Source organism: Anopheles marshallii, chromosome 3 (assembly GCF_943734725.1).
Source record: "Anopheles marshallii chromosome 3, idAnoMarsDA_429_01, whole genome shotgun sequence".
NCBI classification, from domain to species: domain Eukaryota; kingdom Metazoa; phylum Arthropoda; class Insecta; order Diptera; family Culicidae; genus Anopheles; species Anopheles marshallii.
The window spans coordinates 39,313,447-39,328,025 of record NC_071327.1 but is presented as its reverse complement, the minus strand read 5'-3'; the positions used below and the strand labels follow the sequence as shown (position 1 = coordinate 39,328,025).

Sequence of the window (14,579 nt, the reverse complement as noted above, 5' to 3'; positions counted from 1 at the left end):
AGCTTTAAATAGAATTTGTTTTGAATTTGTTTTGAACGAAATAAAAATATTTGTTTCATAATTTCAACGATTGGGCTTGAGTATTACAACATTTTTGTTTGATTCTTGCGTTTCGCTATGAAAAGCGTTCGAAATTTCTATTCTAGTTGATTCATTATGGAATTTATGTGACTAATTCTTAATTTCATCTATGTTTTTTCTTTGTTTCCCTTTTGTTCTTTTGCTTCATTTCATTACAGGTAAATTCGTTTATTAGCTTAAAGTTATTCACCGCCTGACCCGTTCGAAAACCTGCATGAGATTTTAAGTTTTTTTTTTTTCAAAGTCGTATCCGTTCTGACCTATCTGTTACATACATTTCACGCATAGCTGTGGTACATTATCGTGTTTGTTTTTGCACCGAACCAAATTCCATTCACTCGCATACTTAATACACACATTACGCACGAAAAAGCGAACGCATCCTCGTATCGTCAAAATGAAGGTTGACATACAAAATCACGTCGATCATCTTCCGGCGCTCAACGGTATCACCGTATCATCCACCCATGATCCACTCATACTGGATGAAACATGTCTGATGGCAAGTATTACTTTATTAGTCCACTGCAAAACCCAGCACAACAACTGTCATGTCAATGCTGCAACCGTGCAATGTGCCTCTTCAACGCATGTTTGCATAGTTGGCAAAAGCTCTTACCCGCCGCTTCTTGGATTTCGCATGGCGTGCGATATGTTTCGTGTTGCAACATTGCTGTTTTTTTTTTTTTTTTGTTACACTTAATCGAACACCACACTTATCTCGAAAAGCTGGGCTTTTGAAATGCACCGGTTTACAGTTTTGTCTTTTGCATTCTCCACTGCGTGGCTCTATTCTAGCTGTCGAACTTACTGACGAGAAGCAGCCGGATGGCTTCGAAAGTGCCAACAATTTGCGATGGAACGGCTAGTGTCGACGCGAAATCGAGCGAGATTGATAGGGAACTATCGATTTCGGTCATAACCGAGGAAGACACCGTGGACGTTTTGGATCTGCTGAAACGATTTTTCTTCAAGGTGAGTGCCTCTTCAATCAAAAAATGAAAACAATATCATTGCAAATGCACATGCATAAAATATTTTCTCGTTAAGAACTTATCTTCATCCTCAATAAGAATGATGTCGATTATGGTTTCGATATTACGCGAACTAAAACATACTAAAAACCATGCGAAGGTTTGGAGATGGAGGAAATCATAACACGCGTGTTTCAACATTTTTGACGGAATTTCCTCACTAGCTCAACGGAGACCTCGTAAGAACATTTCACACCATTTACGGCCATGTACGGCTCTCCTACGTAGCGGATGCTTACCAAAGGATTTAGCAAGCGACTCGGGTTGGAGATTAACGAGGCAAAAACCAAGTTGATGGTGGAACCACCAGCCCTGCTAACACATCCTAACTCACGCAGGGGTACAGACAGTACAGACAGGTGAACGCTCTTTCGAAGTCGTCTAAAATTTCACCTATTCTGGGCCAAAAGTCAGCACCGACAATAACATTGATGTTGAAATATGCGCCAGGGTGCTGACTGCCAACCGGTCATACTACACCGTCTAAGGAAAATCTCCACTCAAAACACCTGTACTGTACTTAATGCCCTACAGCGAAGTAGACTTGCCAGGCTTCGGTGGGCTGGTCCCGTCATGAGAATGATACCGGACGACCCAGCCCGTAAAGTCCTTTTTGATCGTCCACATGGACAGCGGAGGCGTGGTAGGCTCAAATTGAGATGAAGCTCTGACCTTGATGCGTCCACCAGAAAGGCCGATATAATGGATTAGTAGACGAAGGCGCTCGACCGTGTGCGGTTTAGAGGACTTCTGCAGCAGGCCAAGACCGAGAAGCGGTTGTAGCGCCGGATAAGTTAGTAACTATGGCCATATGTCCTCGCTTCTTCTTTATCGGCCCAATAACCTCGAAAGGTCCAGGGCTGCCATTTTTTAATTTCTTGGGTTTTATTTGCACAAAACCGGATAGTCAATACTGCGTACGGAGGATTGGTCCGGATGGGATTTTAAACCGCTCCAGTCGTGTGAGACTGGGCCGCCCCATATGCCGCCCACCAGGAAGAGATAAAATTTACCTGATTTTTACTATTCTGTGCAATAAGGTGACATTCTTTCTCAAACGACACGCGTCAAAGAAATTGACGATTTGTTTTTGTTTGTTTTTGCTGTCAATAGTTATTGACTTACCTGCCAAGTTCCACGTCAACACATTGATAAGGGCAGGAGACATCATTTGTTTTGTGAGCTGCTACCTGTACAGTTATCGTTTTTCGCATTTTTTTTTGGTTTTGGCTCGATCCTGGCACGGTATTTGCTCGATTAATCGGCTGTTTCGGGGTCGTATGCGTAAATCCATGATTCATCACCTTTTATGATGCATTTAATCTTTTCTTTGTGGTCCGCTAACATTGTTTGGCACACTTCCACGCGAAGACTATTTTTGAAGAGATTCAATCACCTGTTCCCTTATTTATTGCACCTTATTTATTGCACTGTCCCTTATTTATTGCGCAGAATAGTTTGTTTGACAAAGCCGTTTACAAATCCAAAACGTAATGGTTCAATTTATTTCAATCATTATTATTGCTAATAATGTGGCAGTTTACCGTATTTTCGCGAATATATAACACCACCGTTGTATAACACCATTCCATAAGTGCTGGGACCAAAGCTAGGGATAAATTATTGTTAAATCCGACATAATTCGTTACGAAAGGAAATCTCTGTATATAAAACCATCCCTACTTTTCGACATACAAATCATGGATACAATAGCACAAGATTGCTATTTGAATCGCAGAACTAGATAATGGGTGTGGGCTCATGAGCACTGCGATTTAGATGTCGAACGATACTTGCCAGATATCAATTGATAACTATCCAAATAGTTGGGGGTTAAAGGGGGTCTACTAAAATTGTTCAAGAATATCTTGTAACTTGTTACAAGTTTATATACAATTAAAATTGTTTAAATGCTATGGGAAGTCTCATAATTTTAGTCATATTGAATGAAATAGAGTACGTAAAATACCTGTACACATTTTGCACACATTTCTGCAAGTTGTTCGTTTCTTAAAATTACTTTAAATTCCATGCCTTTTATAACATCGGAAAGCTTCTAGCTAATGTTTTTAGATGAATATTATACTCTACTTATATATTATGAGTATTATAGTATTAATATGTTTTGGTCGATACATCGTTATCTAAACATTTCAAGCATTTTTCTAGTTTGTACCTACATATCTCACCAGATTTACGCCAGTTTGCATGGAACGTAAACCTTCCGATAAGATTATAGACCGAATCCGTCGATGGGCATGAATAATGCATCATCATGGAAATGGGATGAATAAAATACGTAAAGAATACAATTTATGCAGCCCGGAGAGCCTTCTTCTAGGTTTATTCCAATTTCACACGAGGAACAGTATCCGTGTATCTAATGCCCTTTTTCCTATACTTCTACTTGTGTTCAGCATATTTCGTATCCTATTCGCTTAACTTCTACCTGTTTCTTCTTTCCAGGATGAACCCCTCAATACATACGTCCAGCTCGGCGAGTGCAAGGAATTGGAGAAGTATTGCACCAAAAGCCTGGGAGAACACTCTTCCTTCAAGGCCGTTAATTCGAGAGGCGAAATTGTGGGAGTCATCCTGAACGGCACAATCATGAAACCGGTAAGTGTCACTGGTTTTCGTTCGTTCTTGTCACCAAACTAAGCTAATTATGGTTTTCCGTTTTGTTTTCCCCACCCATCCCCAGCAACCGGGCGATGAACCACCGGAAAAGTTGGCCACCAACTGTGCGCATCCCAAATTTAGGAAAATCATGGGCTTAATGGACCACGTGGACGAGATATTCGACATCTTCGAGTTGTACCCGGACATCGATCGATTTTTGGACTGTAAAATCATGTCGGTGGACACAAACTACCGTGGTCTGGGCATTGCAGGCATGCTGACGGATCGCACACTGGAGTATGCTTCCCAAAACGATATTAAGCTGATACACGTCCTATGTAGCAGCCACTTTTCGGCCCGCGTCATGGAGAAGATGGACTTTACGGAGGTGTTCCGTTTACCGTACGCGGACTACCTCGTTAACGGCGAGCAGGTATTCGACCCCGAGAAACCTCACGTGGCGTTGCGAATCTTGACGAAACGATTAGATCACTAGGCTAGACCAGGTCGCTGGCCGGTTTAACGATCCTTCAAATCTGACCCAGTATTCATGGTTGCCCGATTCGAACAAAAACGACCCGCTCGGACATCGCTGTTTCGCACAGAGTAATAGGACCGGATTTTATTCACTCGCCTGCCGGAATCGCGCAATGTCAATTACTACTTACGCGCGTTGAAAGACGCTGTAAATTTGGTTCCTCTTTCATGGGGCATTTTCGAAAGAAATTTTGTATCATGTAACGCTACAAGTCATACTTGCAAAGATATGCTAACTTGTGATAGTGCTTGTGTTTTAAATGTGCTCCATTTGATCATTAAAGTGACAATTTTAAATTAATTCGATGCAATCACACGATGGGTGATGAGAAGATGTTGCAACAGTGTTGCGGATATATATGTAACGGTAATCAGATAATAAATAATTATTTATAAATAGCATATAACCATGGATAGTTTTCACTCTACTCTCTTGTCGGCGCCCTGCTAAGTTATATTTCGATTACCATTTCTGACCTACTAGACTTATTATACCACGAAGCCGGATGGTCAAGCCTTTGCTACAGAGAGATGGTCCGGATGGGATTTTAGACAGGTTCTGTCGTGTGAAAACCGGTGACGTTACCAATACACCACCAACGTGCCCAAGTTGTGCAGACTGAAAACTGAATTTAAAATTTGGAAGAAACTTTCACAGATCTAGGCAAAATAATAAATTTAGCTTCTTTTTTGCGTAATAAACAACATGATGAATCTGCGTTTCGCTGAAGCACATCGACGCGTGTCCGTAAATTATTAGGAGAATGGACGAGCTGCAGGCAGTTTGTTAACGACTTGGACTCGAGTTGTTTTATAGTCCGTTTATGAGTGATTGCATTGATTAATATTAATCGAATTTCGGCTCTCGTTTGTTAAAAATGTATTGTAAATATTTATCGACAAAGGAATCGACATTATTTTTTAAACTACGCAATCGGATACTATGTCCCTATAAAATACATAATTAAAATGTGGTAAGTTAATGAATCGTTTATCTTTTATTATTTTGGGACGCATTTCGGTGTTATTTGTTGTTTTTGTTGTAAATTGTCCAAATTGGCATTTCAACAGCCAGCTTTCTCGATGTGTTGAACCACTCAATATTCTAACAATATGAAGTTTATTATTTGTCGTTTTATCATCCTTCCAAACCAACGGTTGATTTAAAATCATTGCTACCATATACATTATTTACAAAACTAGCGTAACACGCTTGTAAACACTTGAACCACAGCACATACTTACATCCGTTGCTATATTCCTTCCTTGTTAAGTTTTGCTTTCATTCGCTCAATTTGCGCTTCGTTCCCATACTTCTCCGCTTCTTCGCGTACCTCAGCATGGGTGATTGCATTCTGCCTCGAGAATTCGTCCAGTTGATCTCGTTTAAAGGTGAAAGATTTACTTATAGCAGCAATAACATGCAATATTTGTTATAGAAATAAGGTAAAAGAAAACGTAAAGCGTTTTGTTACCTGATTGCAGCAACCTGAAGAACGATGCCGATTAGCATGAAAATACCGCAAAACAGTACTATCGTCCAATTGTTAACCTTTTTGACCCCCTTAATTCCGTAGTACGGTTGTTCTTCGTTGTTATAATGCATTGTATTCGCAGCCCACGGTCTATAAGTAGAATTTTGCGACTTGCCAATGGTTAGTATCGTGGTACAGTTATTACAACACATGAAAAAGAATACCTGTGAAATACCTCATTCCCTGGATTCTTGCTCAATGATAACTCATAATCATAAGCAGCACGTGCTTCCGGTTTGCTGAGCACTTTGTAAGCTTCCAGTAGCTCAACAAAGGACTTTTTGTCATAATTCTCGCTGTTGCCAACGTTCGCATCAGGATGTAGCTGTAACACGAAAAAAAAAATTACCAGTTCCCCAGCTGTTCAGTCACAACTATTCTTTATACCATCATCAACTAAATACTTCTTTAGAAAGTTGAATGAAAGCAGTTCGAACATCCCTCGTCGTGCAGTTAGGTTGTATTTTTAACACATTGTAATGCGTACGATGGGTGTATCTGCAATTAAAGTGCGCAAAAAGAGAATTAACTGATTTGTTTTATGAACCATTCTAACGAAGCTTTACCTAACTTGTGCCTGCAACGCTTTATAAACGGCATTGCTGTGAGCAACTTTTAACATTTCTTTTCCGTATTACGTAGGATTGTGCAAGGTTGCGGTGGGATTTGAGGTAGATAATTACTATTCGAAGACAACACAATACAATACCAGAATGAAGACCTTCGCTTTAAAACCTAGGCTTTCTTTACCGAACCACCAGTTTATCGAATTAAATATCTGGATTGTTACGTTGCACAGCTGTGCTGTTGAAATATATTTTTTATTTGCTAGTTCAATGTTTTGTTATTGTGGAAACTGTCAATCCCCACAACAAAGCCCTCATGCAGGGGCTAGCAATCAATTGAATAGAGAATTGAGTGCGCATCTACACGTAGCGCATGTGGCGGTACACGCACTTAGCATATTTAGCTATTAGTGTACATTTAGCAAACTAATAAACTAAAATAACTTTGCTCCATAGATAATAATGTGCAGTTGTGAGAAGAGCCCGCGGGACATGGATTGAAGAATTTTAACATAGGCGTACATTTGTTTTTATTCGGAAAAAACGACTAATAACAATTTTTTCACCCAGTCTTATCTACTATTAAACAACCCTGCAACAGTGGAATTGTTTTCCTACGTGCTGTCATCCGTGCCCGATTGACATTTCACATGTGATATCGATATTTTCACGATGAAAACAAAAGCAGTTTCATCCGTTTTCACCGAATCGTGAAATAGAAGAATTTAAAATTTTAGGCTACATAGAAGGCTTGGCAAGGCCTTATTTAGTGATCGTTAGAATAAAACCATGAATTACTAGCTGCTCTCAGTAAGAGTTGTTCTGCACCGGGAGAAACTGTGCTTGCAGAATTTGCATCCATCCAGTGCTTAGTGGCCTAGTTGTTTATTTTTATCAGTCCCCTTTGGTTGTGAATTGAGAAATTGTATTCATTGTGTGGATTAAAGAATCCGATACCAAATCTCCCTCGCTCGTCGCCGGAATAGATCATCTATAGTAAACATGAATAACTACATTAAATTTATGGAAGTACTAGGGAATGTTAAGGTAAAGATTACCATGTGTTGATCACCTTACATCCGTTCATAATTGATTTAACATTCATGTATTTTGCAGCATCTGAAACGGACTGGGTGGGTTTTAAGAAAGGTTAAAGATTGTGAAACCGTCTCGGGTCACATGTACCGGATGGCGATGATGTCATTTTTTCTAGAGGATAGCCACGGTTTGGATCGAATCCGTGTGATGGAAATGTGTAAAGAAACGCTTGTACCTTGATAACTCTACCGACCATATTATCAGTAATACAGTTTCCTGTTATCTTTATTTTATAGCTCTTGTCCATGATCTGGCGGAAGGCATCGTAGGTGATATTACACCTTACTGTGGAGTTTCACGGGAAGAGAAACTATTGAAAGAATTTTCCGCTATGACAGATATAGCTGATTTACTTGGCCCCAACAAGGATCGGATGATGGCTTTGTTCAATGTAAGTAGTGATTGCATTGGTGAATAATTCCTCATTCATTTCTTCTTCTTTGTCGGCACAATAACCTCATGCCTGCCATTTCTGGCTTTCTGTGACTTTATTCACCATTCATATAGTCAGTCCTGCGTACGAAGGATTGGTCCGTGCCACCGGACCGCCTTCATTCAGTTCAATGTCATTTAAATGCAATTTACAACTTTTGCCAGGAATATGAAGAGGGCAAGACACCAGAGGCAAAGTTCGTAAAAGATCTTGACCGTCTTGACATGGTAATGCAGGCATACGAATACGAGAAACGTGACAACTGTCCCATGAATCTACAGGAATTTTTTGACTCGACGGAAAATAAATTCTCCCATCCCTTCGTCGTCGATATTGTCAACGCTATCAAGACTCAGCGCGCAAAAACTTCCACAACGACTGCCGACAATCTTATTAGTAAGCAATGAGAAAAACGGGTTGTAGTATCGCAATATAAAATATATTAAATTTTCAGTTTCATGTTACCACGAATGTGTTGCCAGTAATAGCATCCGAATGCTTGTTATCCGAAGTTTCGCAAATATAGTGAAAGATATTCGTTCATTTCTGTCTAGTCATTAACAAACAAAAAATTTCCCTTGTACAAAATCACACTGTAACTTCAACAGCCTAAACCAAGCTGAGCCAAATCGTGTACTTAATACGGAATTCCACACTTTGTAGCTAGTGCGATAATACTTAAAATTCAAACAAAATTGACCAAACAATGCCCAGTACAAGAGGCCTAATAAATTCGTCTTCAAGAGTTCACACCTCCGTTAAAAGAGAATGAATATCCGTTTTACCCGTAATCCTTACTAAATAAGGAGTATATTTTCGTCTAATCTAATTTTTAACATCGTTCTTTCCATGAACTGTCACTCGAATGGTCTTGACGGCATAGCTCTATGCATTTGCATTGCATTGAGATAGAGCAGTTCAGCAGAGCAGCGTCACGCGTTTGAAGATTGCAGCTCCCCAATCCGGAACGAAAACTTGTAACCTGTGCACGGATTTGCTGGAATCAAGAACGAAAAGGAGGTTCTAAACATATACCGTGCTTCGGCAGAAAGGTACGTTTGCAAAGTTGAAACATTTATCCCAATTCGGATTGATGATTCAATGGACTTCGGCTGAAATGCTCAGTGTACGCGTGTGTATGTGTGTGTGCTTGCATTAAATCAAATAACATGTATGAAATATTTCCAACAAAATGTTCGTCCGGCTCGTAAAGAAGTGCTTCAGTGTAGATAAGATTTAATTTAGATGGCAGATAACGCAGTTTCAGCGAATAAAAGCTTCATCGTACACATTCATGCGGGTGTGGGAGGTGGTAGTGCAGCGGATGGAAGCCGGTGTGGATCTTTTTCGCGGTGAGCAGCGGCTGTCAACTTTCCGACAAAATGATGACATTTGTCGGATTGGCAAATGACAGTGCGGAAGCGCCCATGACAGCTTGGTGTTGGTGTTGGAAATCATCGTCCGTGCAAAGTGAAAAAGAAAAGGTTTTTGATTTTATTCCTCTGCCTGGACGCTTGAAAGTGTGAAAAACCGTGTAAAGTCTGTGCTCAATCGACGCCTAAGTGCAACGTGAAGCATATTATCGTAGGTGTTTGCTACAGAAAAACGTTCGTCACTGAATAATTAGAGCCATATCTATCATCGGTTTGCGACTCGATCGTATTTATTTTTTTCCTTCTTCCTACGCCCGCAATATATGAAAGTGCGTTGCTTCTGAAGCATTTTCCTGTGATCTGCGAAACCCCATTCGGCTACAGTTGCACCGGAACACAGGAGGCCCAATAAGAAAAGTGAATCTCTTCGGGTAGCGTCGCATTACGAGCGACGGTAAAGCGAAGAAAACGGAGCAGTCCGGATCCGGCCGTCGGAAGTTGTCGTGGATGTTCTTGCGTATCTTTCTCCGTGTAAATACTGCACCTTACTGCGCCGCCTGCCTGTTTTGCAGCCGCTGGGAGACAGCTTGTTTTTTTTCTTGTAGTTGCAAATAAGCACTCCCATTGGCATTATTTCAAAAGCCAGCAGTACAACAGAATTGAGTATTTGTGGCCCACTCTGCTGTGGTGTCGTTTGCCATCATGCGTGCGTGTTGTCATAATCACTTTTCGTTCATTCTTTTTGTTTCATGCTACTGTTCCTGCCACCTCCGCTGCATGCGCATTTGCACCCGCACTGTCCGATGGTCACGATGACCTTAAAGAACAGCTAGTGTAACAACACATTCATAACCACAGTGTTTACGGTGTCTGTTGTTCATAGGACGCGTCATTAACCTGTCCTGGCGTATGATCTGACATCGTGTGTAGAGCAGTTAACAATTTCATACGATGCAAAAGTACTGTCATTGGAAGAAAAGCTAGAAAATGCTATCGAAATCATAACCTAGAAATTGTTGGATTGTTTATCTGCCAATATGAGATAGTTCTCACGATTGATTCTTGTCGAAGAAATCGTATGCCTGTGATGAACTTTTGCATAGGAAAGCATCCTACTTGCCCACGGTTTAGAATATCACTTATACATTGCAATCATATAATTATTGTTTAGTATTTGCTAGACCCTTATTAATCGATCAACCAACCTTATCCAGTAACCATAATCAAATTGATTCGAAGGTCCAGTAATCTAGTTAAAATATGTATGCATATATGTGGCTGTGTTTGTATGCGCGCTAGTAATCGCATAGTATTGGTGCTCTTGATCTATCATAGCAACTGATAATAGTTTGTCGAATGCCGGCAATAACAACATCTCTTCGTAATCCGTTTAATCTATGTGTTAGCAACTAATAACGTAAACTCGGCTCTACAGCGTGCAGCGGCTGATGGAGTAATTCCTCTCCGGAGAGTCTTAATGTTAATTCTGTATCATTTAATTTCATTTTCAGTGCTGTAACGATCAAGACATGAGTGCATTAAACAAATCCGCTGGCCTAACGGAGAACGGAGGGTTACATAATGACCGCGTGGCAATACTAGACGCCGGTTCACAGTACGGGAAGGTGCGTTTAGTTTCCTGCTTTGGGCTACAAAAGTGCAAGGTGCGCAGAAACTCTCTAAACGGAACACATGTCCATTTGCTTTTACCAACAGGTAATCGATCGAAAGGTGCGCGAACTCAACGTTAAATCAGATATTTTACCTCTGGAAACATCTGCCTTAAAACTCAAAGAACTCGGCTACCGAGCAGTTGTTATATCCGGTGGACCCAATTCTGTCTACGCCGAGGATGCGCCAAAGTATGATCCAGATATTTTTAAGTTAGGCTTACCGATATTAGGTAAGTATCAAGGAGAAGTGATGTATCTTGTAGATGGGCAATAATATTATATTATAATTATTCGATAGGTATTTGCTATGGAATGCAGATTATCAACAAAGAGTTTGATGGAACCGTACAGAAAAAGGATATCCGAGAGGACGGAGAGCATACTATAGAAGTAGAAGAGAGCTGTCCATTGTTCAAGTGAGTGGTACTATTTGATACGGTTCTATGATACGCACATTCGGAAGGAGGAATAAGAAAGGGATCATCTCATTAGTGTACGGTGATCTTTGATACAATTCTCCCAGAGCAAATTAAACCAGGAACAACTTTTGATCTAACAAGACTATAGTAGAAAGCTACACCTGGTTTAACATTCACCATGGAATGTTAGCAATATTCTGTATCAGGATTAATTATCAATGAAAATAATTTCATATCAATTCAGTTGAGTTTTGAATTGTGAAGTATAAATGTATTATATGTTTTTTTTTTTTTACATTTACAGCCGCTTACAACGTTCACAGAAAGTTTTGCTTACTCACGGCGACAGTATCGATCGAGTGGGAGCCAAACTTATGGTAGGAGCATATTCTTCAAATCGCATCGTTGCCGCGATTTTTAACGTGCAGCTGCGTATTTATGGCGTACAGTTCCATCCGGAGGTATATATCCAGACGTGTGTTAACGAAAAAGTAAATCTCGTTACTAATTATCGGTTCTTCTACCATACCAACCTTCAGGTCGATTTAACCGTCAACGGTAAACAGATGCTCTCTAGCTTCCTTTTCGATATTGCGGGGATGCAACCGAACTTTACAATGCGCAACCGTGAGGAAGAATGTATCGCATACATTAGAGACCATGTGGGCAACAGTAAGGTGTTGGTAAGTATAATGCCTATGTGTGATATAAAATTGATCGTTCTATTGTTCTAATGTCATTCGTGTTCCATTCATTCTAGTTGTTGGTAAGCGGAGGGGTAGATTCGACAGTTTGTGCAGCATTGCTAAGACATGCCTTAAAACCGGATCAAGTAATTGCTGTCCATATCGACAATGGTAATTAATTGCATTCTCTATAACCCACACCTACCTTTGGACAAGTAAATGACCGTTTTCTTTACTTCCCCCAAAGGTTTTATGCGTCTGAATGAGAGTGCGAATGTTGAAAAGTCGTTGCGTGAGCTGGGTGTAGATTTGTTCGTAAAGAATGCAATCTACAAGTTCATGAAGGGTACGACCACAATCAAACTTCCCGGTTCCTTATACAATCAGGACACACAGATGCTGTGCCAGACGATCAGTCCAGAAGACAAACGTAAGATCATTGGCGATGTGTTCGTGAAGGTATCGAACGAGGTGCTGCGCGAGATGAATCTAAACGCGGACGAGGTGTACCTGGCCCAGGGAACACTTCGGCCGGATCTGATCGAATCCGCCTCCGCGTTGGTGAGCGCTAAAGCCGACACGATTAAAACACACCATAACGACACAGAACTGATAAGGAAGCTGCGCGAGGCAGGGCGTGTGATTGAGCCGTTACGAGACTTTCACAAGGACGAAGTGCGGCAGCTGGGCTACTCGCTGGGACTGCCGGCACATTTGATCGAGAGGCATCCCTTCCCTGGTCCTGGTCTAGCCATTAGAGTGCTGTGTGCGGAGGAGGCATTCATGAAAGACTATTCAGAAACACAAGTAAGACCGGACACGCATAGTTTACACGACATATTGTGCTGCTGCTAACCACACCATTTACTTTATTTTTTGCTTTGCTTAGGTCATTGTTAAAGTGATAGTGGATTACAAAAATAAGCTTGAGAAAAATCACGCACTGCTGAATCGCGTTTCCGGTACAACTTCGAAGGAAGATCAGCAGCAGCTCTGCCGTATTTCTAGTAACATCAAATTGAATGCTACTCTACTGCCAATAAGAAGCGTAGGCGTTCAAGGTAAGTCAAGTCGTGATAGATCCCAAACAGGACAAAACAATTAACCGGTTATCCGATGCTAACACTTCTCTCATACCCTAGGCGACAAACGTTCGTACAGCTATGCGGTGGGACTTTCGAGCAAGGATGTACCGAATTGGCAAGATATGCTCTTCTTAGCGAAGCTAATACCGCGTATTCTGCACAATGTAAATAGAGTATGTTACATTTTCGGTGATATTGTCCAATATCCGGTGCAAGACATTACCCACACACTGCTCACCGAAAGCGTTGTGTGGCAGCTACGTCAGGTAGATAACATCGTCAATAAGGTAGGTAAAGGATAACGAATGAGGAATATACGCTCAGTCGTGGAACCAAATATGAAGAAAAGTCGACAGAATACGACTCATACACCTTTCGCATACCACTTTTCGTTACAGATTCTGATGGAACACGAATGTATGCGTAAAATTTCTCAAATGCCTGTCATACTGATACCAATCCACTTCGATCGGGATCCTGCGCAAAAGACCCCATCCTGCATGCGATCCGTAGTATTGCGACCGTTCGTTACAAACGATTTCATGACCGGTGTGCCAGCGATTCCCGGTACCGACCGGTTACCGACAAATGTAAGTAAATGTGCATTATTTGTGCACCTTTCAGTTTTAAAAACAAAAAGCAATTTTTAATAATCGTGCATTGTTTTTTTTTATCATCAAACTATCCTACAGGTACTACAAAAAATGGTAGATGAACTATCTAATATGCCGGGAATTTCTCGAGTGCTACTAGACCTGACGTCGAAACCACCGGGTACTACCGAATGGGAATGATTCCCCTTATATCAGACATCTTCTCCTCTACTTGCACTAACTTCGCCACCAATCTGATAACGAAATTAGATTAAACGAAGAAATATCATCAGCATCATCGTTGCCAGCGCGCGTCATCGGCGCGCTGTCAGAGTCGCATCATTTGCCGCTGTTATTGTTGCTGGTTCCGCACGCGCTTAGCGCTAAACCCCTTTTGTTTAACGTCGTCAACATCAGCCCAACCCTGGTCCCTGAAATGTGTCCTGAGTGCATATTATTCCGTGTTCCACGTTTGGTTAGGAAAAGTTTAACGATTTGATTCATTTGACCAGACCTCACCAGACGTCATCATGTTTACTCTTATTCATCCACCATTTGACACCACTGTTCATGGACTGGAATTGAAGCAGCGGAAATATGATTGTTTGCCACACTTTGTTTCGTATTCGCGTGACGAATATTTGTTGATTTGCAAACCAACGCGCACCACCTCGATTGAGTACGGAATTGAAACAAAATGTGCTGATCGACGAATGCATCAGTACTCAACGTATGTGTTGGTAATGTATTGAATGAATCTATACAGCAACAATTGAAACGTGGTCAAACATTCTCTGTACGTTGTAATAATTGATGCCCTTTTTGCAGTCTTCTTTTGAGTTAT

The 14,579-nt window shown here is 40.9% G+C and overlaps 4 protein-coding genes across 5 annotated transcripts; 3 read left to right on the top strand and 1 right to left on the bottom strand.

Annotated features, from left to right (window-relative positions):
* The first annotated feature begins 478 nt into the window (after positions 1-478).
* On the top strand, positions 479-4,233 carry LOC128715444 (arylalkylamine N-acetyltransferase 1). Its single transcript, XM_053810341.1, has 4 exons — positions 479-583; positions 880-1,056; positions 3,582-3,734; positions 3,820-4,233. Exons 1-4 carry the CDS (start codon positions 479-481, stop codon positions 4,231-4,233), a joined length of 849 nt encoding a protein of 282 aa, XP_053666316.1.
* Positions 4,234-5,527: 1,294 nt separating this feature from the next.
* Positions 5,528-6,431, bottom strand: LOC128714080 (dnaJ-like protein 60). The gene is made up of 5 exons (XM_053808955.1): positions 6,376-6,431; positions 6,214-6,307; positions 5,974-6,134; positions 5,750-5,899; positions 5,528-5,678 (listed from the first exon to the last, which is right to left on the bottom strand). The coding sequence occupies exons 1-5, from the start codon at positions 6,429-6,431 to the stop codon at positions 5,528-5,530; spliced, it is 612 nt and encodes a 203-aa protein (XP_053664930.1).
* A 946-nt stretch (positions 6,432-7,377) lies between these two features.
* On the top strand, positions 7,378-8,313 carry LOC128713680 (5'-deoxynucleotidase HDDC2). Its single transcript, XM_053808543.1, has 4 exons — positions 7,378-7,422; positions 7,492-7,630; positions 7,710-7,864; positions 8,071-8,313. The coding sequence occupies exons 1-4, from the start codon at positions 7,378-7,380 to the stop codon at positions 8,311-8,313; spliced, it is 582 nt and encodes a 193-aa protein (XP_053664518.1).
* Positions 8,314-9,318: 1,005 nt separating this feature from the next.
* LOC128715746 (GMP synthase [glutamine-hydrolyzing]) lies at positions 9,319-14,035 on the top strand. Of its 2 annotated transcripts, none has more exons than XM_053810659.1 (12): positions 9,319-9,390; positions 10,791-10,904; positions 10,996-11,182; positions 11,251-11,368; positions 11,676-11,832; positions 11,911-12,054; positions 12,132-12,228; positions 12,305-12,864; positions 12,947-13,118; positions 13,200-13,429; positions 13,541-13,732; positions 13,835-14,035. In XM_053810659.1, exons 1-12 carry the CDS (start codon positions 9,334-9,336, stop codon positions 13,934-13,936), a joined length of 2,130 nt encoding a protein of 709 aa, XP_053666634.1. In that variant the 5' UTR covers positions 9,319-9,333; the 3' UTR covers positions 13,937-14,035. The 2 variants fall into 2 exon arrangements, with proteins under 2 accessions (XP_053666634.1, XP_053666633.1); XM_053810658.1 differs by lacking the exon at positions 9,319-9,390 and adding an exon at positions 9,787-9,810.
* The last annotated feature ends 544 nt before the right edge of the window (positions 14,036-14,579 follow it).